Genomic DNA, 9,020 nt, shown 5'->3' on the forward strand with positions numbered 1-9,020 from the left:
GGTGTCCCTCTGCCCGCTCCCCACCCCGGCTGCGGTATTTGCTCAGCCTCGCTCTCTCCCGAAACTCCGGCCCCCTCCATTCCCCCGGTAATCCTTTTAAACGTCTGGCACGTCCCGGGAGGGCTCGCCCGCCGGTCCCAATCCACAACGCACCCGCGGAGCGGCGAACCCCCAGCGGGGCAACCGCGGCCCCGACGCCCCCTCCCTGCCTTCCAGCCCTTCGCCACCCCCTTTTACTGACAGAGAAACTGAGGCACGGGGCGGGGAGGATGTCTCGCCGGCGGCTGGCCCCGGAGCCCGGCGCTTAGTGCCAGCCCCGAGCTCGGCGACACCTGGCCCGCCGCGGCAGGTACCGCCGGGCCGGGCTGCGGAGGGGAGCTGAGCGGAGCGAGGGGACGGCCGGGCTTCCCCTGCGGCGGCCGCCCCCCGGCATCGCCCGCCCCCGCCGTCGGGGCTGCGGGGCGGCCTCGCCGCCTCCCGGGGCGGCCGCGGGGCCGCGGAGCGGGGCGGGGGGTGCCCCGCGGCGGGGGGCAGCCGGCCGTGCGCCCCGGGGGCTGGGCGGGAGGGCGGGCGGGCCGGTGAGGGCCTTTCCCCTCTGTAGCCGCTTGTGCCCTCCTTTCCTCGGGGCGAGGACGAGCCGGCCGGGCGAGAGGAGGCGAGGAGCCGAGGCAGCGACGCGCCCCCCCGGGCGCTCTCCCCCACCGCCGCCGCCGCCGGGCCCCGGGCTCCTGGCCCCGTACCGGCGCCGCGATGGACCCCTGCTCCTCGCTCTTCAGCTACGTGTGAGTACCGGCAGCCCCTGGCCCTCCCGCCCCGAACCCGCAGCACCTCCCCGCCCCGGTTCACACCTCTCCTGCTTTTTGTCTCTCTCTTTCCCCCCTCCCAGGTTAATGCACTTGTTCGTCCTCTGCCTGCAAGCCCAGGTAAGTGCCCGCTTGGCCGCCCGGCTTTGTTCGCCCCTCAGGGATGGGGGTGGGTTCCCCGCAGCCGCCGCCGAGAGCCTTGGGCTCGGGAGGGAGAGAGAGAGAGGAGAAACAGTTTAAAACCCAGGAGACAAAAGTCTCCCGGCTGCAAAAGAGCCGTGGCCGAGAGGGAAGCCATCCGCTTGGGGAGCAAAGTGAGGTGCAGGGGACTCGGGCTGCGAGGCAGGGAGTACCCGGAGCTTCAAGGAATTGCACAGGGTTATTTTTAAGTAGCTAAGTCCCGTTTCCCCCACTTCTAAATGGCACTCTGTGTACCCTCGATCTTCGTGTCCGGGTGGTTTTTTTTCTTACACTCCGAAAAGCGAAGCGAAATGAAAAAATGATCCCCTCTATTCTCCCCCCCTCCCTCACATAAAACAGTAAATTAAACCTCACTAAAACCCGCAGGTTTTGATTCAGCCTAAATCAGCCAGTCTTTACCGTCGCTGGTTTGTATCGCCGGAGCCAGAAGTGTCAGGGACAGATTAAAGCGCCCGGGCAGAGCCCGTGTGACACCCGCCCGCAGCAGGCACGGCGCTGGGAGCGGTGCGCCCGCAGCCGGGGTGAAGCCCCCCTTTCCCCCTCAGATCGCAGGTGTAGAAGCTTGGCTTAAAATGCCTTTTAAGATACCTTTTTTTCTTTTTTTTTTTTTTTCCCTGGAAGCTTGGGGGAAAAAAAAAAGAGAAAAAAAAAAAACCCAAGAAAAGAGTTTCCAGCCCCAAAGCGACGGGAACAAAGCTCTGGGAATGTGCGGTTGTGTAAAACGGAGCTGTAATATTTTGGAGTATGAGATGGAGACCAAATAGCAGTATGGCTAATGACCTCTCCTCCACATGGTACCCTCATCAGAGCCGGGGAGAGAATCCTGCTGCATTATCCAAAACCCGTCTATAGGAAACACACATGCACAGGCAGAAGCGGAGGGAGAGGGAGATGACATTGTCAAGGGGAGATATCTCTATAAAGGCAGCTTTGCGAGAGCGGCAGCTTTTGCTTTTATTGGGTTTTTCTGTTGTTGTTCAAGACGGGAGGAAATCTTCCCATTTGACGTGGGGGTGGTAGGGGGTAGTCCCAGCCTTCTGATGTTGAAAGGAGCTATCTCCTAACATTTGCTCAGAATACGTCTTTATAAATGTCACGGAGCGGCGAAACTTTCCAGACTTAAAAGAGGGATTTGAGACGAGGAGGAAGGGGGGGCAAAAAAGACTTCTGTGCAAGCTCACGAGGGGGGAGCAGGTTTGGCCACTCGTGAAAAGCATTTAGAGGCCGGGAGCAGCAGTGCCGGGTCTGGAGGGGCCGGGCTCGGCTGAGGCTCACGGTGCGGCGGGGCTGGGGACACCCTCACTGCCGGCAGCAAACAGCCGGCTCCTGCTGAGGGATGGATTTGCTCGGGTAGCACGTTAGTACCCTCGGGTTGTTCTGCCACTAAATAACCTGGGCTGGGGCAGAGTTTTCGTATAGTTCTTATAGCTGACAGCTTTACCTTCTCAGAGGACTTTATTTAAAGAGCTCAGTAAGTGGGGTGTTTGGGAGCAAATAAAGAGCCTGGGATAGGGCAGCAGTTGGGATTCATGTCTGGGGCAGCCTGAGCAGTAGTTTGCTCCTACAGAGGTGAAAGAAGTGTGGGATGAATCTGTCAGCCCCACGGGGGAGGCAACCCAGTGCCATCCCGCGTGCCCTCCTGGATCCCTTCCAGCTCCCAGCCTCCGCATCCATCTCGGGTGCCCCAGTGCCAGCCAACACTTGCTGAGTCCCGGAGAGGCCTCTGGGGTCACCAAGCCCTGTCACACACCCCACTCACCTGCACCTTTCTGCTTGGGGCGCATCTAGAGCGGGCACAGCTCTGTCAAAGGGCTCTGGTGGCTGCATCCCAGAGCTTAATGCCCCTTCTCTTGGGGAGCTTTGCTGGCACAGGAGGTACCACTGCGGTCCCATCTCTGCGCCTCCCCGCAGAGCCCGGCTGGAGGCCAGCGATCTCGGCTCAGCCCATTCTCCCCTCTGAGGAGTAGAGATTATAATGGTGTGTTGTATATTTTTTAATTTCCTAAAGGTAACTGTTCAGTCCCCACCTAATTTTACACAGCATGTGAGGGAGCAGAGCCTGGTGACGGATCAGCTCAGCCGGCGGCTCGTCCGTACCTACCAGCTGTACAGCCGGACCAGTGGGAAACATGTGCAGATCTTGGACAACAAGAAAATCAATGCGATGGCAGAGGATGGGGATGTGCACGGTAAGACCAGCGGGCTGGGGGCGGGGAGGAGCCGGGGAGGTGGCCACAGCCCAGCACGGCGATTGATGGGTTCCATCCTGTTTGTTAGCCGGGAATCGTTACAATCGTTCGGCTTGTAAAGGGAGAACATAGGGGCCAGCGCTCAGTGGCCGTGTGCTTCGAGGTGAGGGCAGGTTTCCCGTGCTGAGGGAGGTGCCTGCAGGATGAGCTCTACTCCTTTTTTCTTCTTTTCCCCCCTCATTCTTGGTTTGCACCTGACTTGTGGGGTTGGGGCTGTGGTGGCTTGCTCAGCAGCATCAGTCATTCCAACCCAGCTCTTTAACAGGGCTGGGTGGCCCTGAAACCTCCTCCTGGAGAAAAATAGACAGGAAAGTTGAAAAGGAGGGGTGGTCAGAGAGGGGAAAGTGAATTGCTGCTTTGGAAGCTTTCCCTAAACTAGAATTGTCCCAAGTGGCGTTTTCCTGACATACCCCCCCACCCCATCCCTCCCTTCCCAAACCAAAGCCTGAGCGGAGGGTCAGTGTGGCAGTTGTCTGTGGGCAAAGATGCAGAGACAAAGTAGGGGAAACTCTGACTGTGAGAGTCTGTGCTGCACCACTACCCCTCTGCCATCACCCTGACCCATTCACCCTCTCCCCAGAATCCTCCCGGATGACAAGTCCCTCTGCCAGGGACACCCGCAGCTGGTCACTTTGGTGGCACGTGTGCTCCTGACACATTGGGACAGTCCAGTGCCATGCAGGGGGCGGTGGGCCCAGCCAGCCCCGGCTATGGGGCCCGATCCTGCCCCCACACTGAGGGACTGCCTTGAATCACAACCGTTTTACTTTGATATTAACTGCAAATTCCCTTTCTTGCTTAGAGAGATTAGTAGAAATGCTTTTCTTCCTTCACCTTCTGGATTTCCTTGGGTTTTTCCTTCCTTTGGTTGAAAATGTCACGCTGGACGTTAGTGGTGCAAGCACAGAGCAGATTCCATCTATATGGGATTCCATACATCCAGTGTTAATCTTCCAAATGAATTATTCCCACCCTGCAGCAGCTCGGGCTCGAAAGGGCATTAGCTAATTTCCCAAGCAAAAAAAACCCACCCCACTCTGTCTTGTTTTAGACCTATAATGCCTGGATTTTAACCAGCAGTTAGTGCATATTTAAGTAACAACCAGGTTTAAATAAGGCCAGGAGGAGGGGACTGGTGATGGCTTGAAAAAAACTCTATTAAAATGTAATAAAGAAAGGCTCAGCATTTGAAGAGCTAAGGAGGAAAATGAGGACTGATCTAAACCAGAAAGAGAACAAGCAGTTTTTCAGATGTAAAGTTTTAAAAGAGTTGCAAGTCTGTAAATGTTAAAATAGAGGTTCAGGATTGTTCTATATGAATCTCTAGGGAGGCCCCCATGTCTGGAAGAACTATTAAAACGCTTCTTACTTTCACCTTTTTTAACATTTCCTGAATACTTTCTCCTCTTTGCAGTCCAGTTGGGGGATCAAGTGTGTCTCGCTGCATTTTTTCAGCATTTACGTAGCCACTTTCCCTTCAAAGTCTGAGCATGAAACATAATTTTACTGGGATAAATCTGTCACTTAAGTGAAAGAATAGAGCTGAAAATGTTAATGTCTCCCCCTCTTCAAAAAAAAAGGGGGGAAAAAAAGGACTCCCCCAAAACGTTATTTAGAAATCTGAAGAAAAGAGCTCCCCTCCCCGAGCCCTTCCTTCTGCTTTTTTTATCTCATTTTTGGGGGTGGGCGTGTAAAGGGGTTGATTTATTTTTGCAGATGACCCCTTTCCCCAACGCTGACGTTTTTACAGCCGGCTTAACATCGAGTCCGGCGTTCTCAGTTATCTGTCTTAATTGTCAATATTTGATTGACTTTTTTTTCCCCCTCCTCCTTCTAAGGGAAGGTGGGCGGCCGGTGCAGCCGGGCTCGTCCCTCCCGGGCCGGGCTCGTCCCTCCCTGCCCCCGGCCGCGCTAAACCCGCCAGCGGCCCCGCGGCGATGCCGGGGCAGCTCCCTGCCGACTCGCCGGTTTCCCCTATGCCCGGGGTTTTCTGCTGGTCTGATCTGGGGTTTGTGGGGTTTAGGGGTCACCTGCATAGGTCCATGGGTGCAAGGACCAGAGGACGGGTTGCCCCCGTCCTTGGTGGCTGTCGGGGCTGGAGCGATGTGCTGGCTGGGCTCGTGTGGGGTGGCAAACCCGGCCGGCGGCTGTAAATCACAGCTGCCCTTTGGGGAGGAGGAGAGAAAAAAAGCCGAAAGAGAAGCAATGTGCATCTTTAACGTGGGGTTTTGTGCTCGCTGGGGCCAAGGCCTCCCTGCTCCCTCCCTCCTCTGTCCCTCCCTCCCTTCTCTTTCTATCTCTCGGGGAGAAAAATCAATTCTCCTCAAACCTTTTACTGCCTCTGAGATCAATTCTCCCCCTTTCCCCAATATAGATAAATAGGGGGTCACTCTCTCAGCATTTTGTTTGCATACTGGTGTCTCCCATGTTTGGTTTAGGGGATGCTGGGTGTGTGGCAAGTTGAGTTGTTGGTGCTGGGGTGGCACAACCTGGAGTTCTCTCTTCCCAAATTTCTTGGCTCTGAGTGCAGTCTGTGCCTGGCTTTGGGTGGGAGGCTGAAGGGACAGTCTGGGGAAGAGAGGTACTGTAAAGTGACATTGGCAGGAGGGAGTTGTGGGGAGGGAATGCCTGGAGCCTGACTGGCCTGACAGCACCAAATTAGTCGTCCCCAGCAAATTTTGGGATGCTCTTTCTGTTGCTTAACTGCCTGCTTGCTCTGCCCCCCTCATTGGTGCCATCAACCTCAGTAGTGCCCATGATGTGAGAGATGTAGGATCAGGACACTGTAGAAACAGAGTGCCATCAGTTTACTCCTAGCCCAGAGTGTGATTTACTTCAGCTTGTGATTCACTTTAGCTTGTGTTTGACAGGAGAAGGCTGTGGGCACATTCAAAGCATCCTCCAGTGTCATGTCTCTGCCCTTGCTGAGGCTTGCTGGTGGCCGAGCATTCTGGGTAGAGGTGTGCATGCCAGGGTGAAGCACAGTCCCTGCGGAACCGAGCAGCCCTTGTGCAGAGATTGGACAGGAGAAATGAGGCATCAGTGGACTTATTTTCATGACAAAGCTACAGCCCTGGAAGCTTTGCAGGCTGTGCTCTGATTACCGTTCCAAATTGTGCTTAGGGCACAGGGGGTGAAGCTGGGCAAGATATGATGATGGTGAGATGGGGCAGTCCAGGCTGACTTTGCAGTGTCACGGGGAAATCCTTGGTGCTTGGCACAGCACAGCCCTTTGGAAATGCAAACAGGTAGCCACCATCCCTGTCAGAGCTCGCCCTGGGGAGAGGAGCTGGCTCTGGGGACAGCAGCTGCAGAGCTGAGGAGAAGGATGTCCTGTCCCCATCCTCCCCCTTCCCTGGGGATGGATGGGCTGCGGGGCTCGGGTTCCCAGGGCAGAGGCAGAGAGGGAAGGTGACAGGTCTATTTATAGGCGGCCCATCGACCCGCCGATTTGCATAGCTCCTTCGGAAGTGGATCGATGCCTCCATTAAAAAACTGAGACCAAATCAATACGCCCTCTCGACTCTTGCAAAGGTGAAAGGCATTAAAAGGATGGCCGTACCCTTCACGCCTCCCCTGCCAGCTGCAAAGTCACTGCTCCTCCTGCAGCCCTGGCCAGGCAGAGAGGGACTGAGCGGTGTCCCCTGGGCTGGGGACAGCTGGCAGCATGCCGAGCGCCTGCACAGGGTCCCTGCCTGCCTCCCGCCTTGCAGATTCACCCAGCCCTGCCTTGGTTTGCTGGGCAGCTGGCTGACACCCGTCAGTGTGTGCCTTGCTCACTGCTCTGCCTCCTTTCGAGAGATCTCTGTGGCACATGGACTGCAGAGTGTCATGGAGCTGAGCAAAGCGGAGCTGCTCCCCTCCAGCACGGCCCAGGCTGGCAAAGACATGCAGGGTCTCAAGGTCATGCAGGGATATAGTGGCAAGGTAGAGAAACCAGGGCTGGCTCTTAACTTTGTGCCTTGATGTTTAGGGCACTGTGGCCCAGCCGCCTCCCTGCTTCAGCACCCAGCATTGGGCGTTGCTGGCATCCCTGTGCCTGCCCCATCCCAGAGCCCCTCTGACCTTCCTTTCTCTTTCCTCCTGCTGCTCTCCCCAGCCAAGCTCATCGTGGAGACAGACACCTTTGGGAGCCGCGTGCGCATCAAAGGGGCAGCCACGGGTTTCTACATCTGCATGAACAAGAAGGGGAAGCTGATTGGCAAGGTAGGGCATGGGAGAGGCAGGGCATCGCTGTGGGTGCTAAGCTGGGCTTACTGGGAGAGGAGTTCTTACCCATGTGAAGCCCATCTGTGGGGACGGGGAGGTGAGATGGAGATTCCTGGGGCTCAGGCAGCACATCAGTTTGGGAGGGCAGGGGGATGGGATGAGCCGTCCCGGGGATGAGTGGTCCCGCAGCCCGGGCGGCAGGAGGGAAGCGGGGAAGGGGCGGGAGGGAGTGAGGGAGGCGGGCGGGTGCCATGTGGGGCACATTCCTTCTATCTCCCCGAACAAATAGGCGAATTGCTGGGCTATTCTCCCTGATTACATGGTACAAGTGCTAGGAATGTTAAGATGCTCCGTGGGGCTGGCCCCAAAGCCAGGCTCCACAGCGTGCTGGTTAGTCACGCTCCCTCCGAGCCTCGACTCTCCGTTCCCGGGGGCGGAGTGGACTGGATGTGCAAAATCCTGCTGGGACAACGATTGTCTGGGAGGATTTTCCATGGCTGCTCCTTCCCTGGGGCTGGCCAATGTGGGTCCCCTCTCTGGTTCTGCTGCTCCTAGTAACGAGGAGGAGCTTGGCCTCCAGCAACCTCCACACTCCCTGTCACCTGCATCTGTGGGCATCATCCTCATGGACTCTTCATCGCCCCTTCTGCTCCTTGATCTCCCCTTCATGGGGGAGTAGGATGGGTGGGTGAATTACCACTGAGGTGGAGAAGTTGCTTATGGCCATGCTGGTGGGAGAACCCGGCCCTGGCGTGGGTGGGAGCAACATGGGAGCAGACAAAAGTCTCCCTGTTGGTGCAGTGGTGGTGAAGGCTGGAAAAAGCCACAGTGGGGGATGCAAGCTGCAGTCAGCAGCACCTGCCCAAGCCACAATACCTGTTTCCCCCAGCTTTTCTAACAAAAAACAGGTTTTGGGCAACTGGGATCTGTAGGGGAGGCAGTAGGAGAAGTGAGCCCTTGGCCATCACAACCCTGCTGCCGCCCCAGCCCACCTGGCTTGGGGTGGCGAGAAACCTCTGTCGGTTGACCAAGTGCCTGGCACTGAAATCCTTGCTCTGTCCCTTCCCCAGAGTAATGGCAAAGGCAAGGACTGCGTCTTCACCGAGATCGTGCTGGAGAACAACTACACGGCGCTGCAGAACGCCAAGTACGAGGGCTGGTACATGGCCTTCACCCGCAAGGGCCGCCCGCGCAAGGGCTCCAAGACCCGGCAGCACCAGCGCGAGGTTCACTTCATGAAGAGGCTGCCCAAGGGCCACCAGACCACGGAGCCCCACAGGCGCTTCGAGTTCCTCAACTACCCCTTCAACCGGAGGAGCAAAAGGACTAGAAACTCCAGCTCCAGGGCAGGCCCGTGATGGGGCAGCCTCAGGCCCGGCCTGCACCTCTCCCGGAGGACGCTCCTCTGAGCTTGGTGGACTATACGTAGAGACTTTCCTATATGGATATTAAAGAGAAACACGAAAAAAGGGAGGGGGGAAGATAAGGAACAATTTACCTGCTCTAGTTGTTGATAATTTTGGGGGGCTGGTTTGGTTTTTACAAAAAAAAAAAAGGA

General features: G+C 56.8%; 1 protein-coding gene across 1 annotated transcript; it reads left to right on the forward strand.

Moving 5' to 3' along the window:
• Window positions 1-750: 750 nt before the first annotated feature.
• FGF8 (fibroblast growth factor 8) lies at window positions 751-8,820 on the forward strand. Its single transcript, XM_062001533.1, has 5 exons — window positions 751-782; window positions 887-923; window positions 3,013-3,193; window positions 7,353-7,459; window positions 8,533-8,820. Exons 1-5 carry the CDS (start codon window positions 751-753, stop codon window positions 8,818-8,820), a joined length of 645 nt encoding a protein of 214 aa, XP_061857517.1.
• Window positions 8,821-9,020: the final 200 nt, after the last annotated feature.

The sequence above is a fragment of the Colius striatus genome, chromosome 8, assembly GCF_028858725.1.
Source record: "Colius striatus isolate bColStr4 chromosome 8, bColStr4.1.hap1, whole genome shotgun sequence".
Taxonomy (NCBI): domain Eukaryota; kingdom Metazoa; phylum Chordata; class Aves; order Coliiformes; family Coliidae; genus Colius; species Colius striatus.

Bases quoted from the DNA above. Each gene is read 5' to 3' on its own strand.
- FGF8 (XM_062001533.1), top strand. From the start codon at position 751: ATGGACCCCTGCTCCTCGCTCTTCAGCTACGT. The intron at 783-886 runs GTGAGTACCGGC...CCCCCCTCCCAG, and splicing joins TCCTCGCTCTTCAGCTACGT to GTTAATGCACTTGTTCGTCC. The intron at 3,194-7,352 runs GTAAGACCAGCG...TGCTCTCCCCAG, and splicing joins AGAGGATGGGGATGTGCACG to CCAAGCTCATCGTGGAGACA.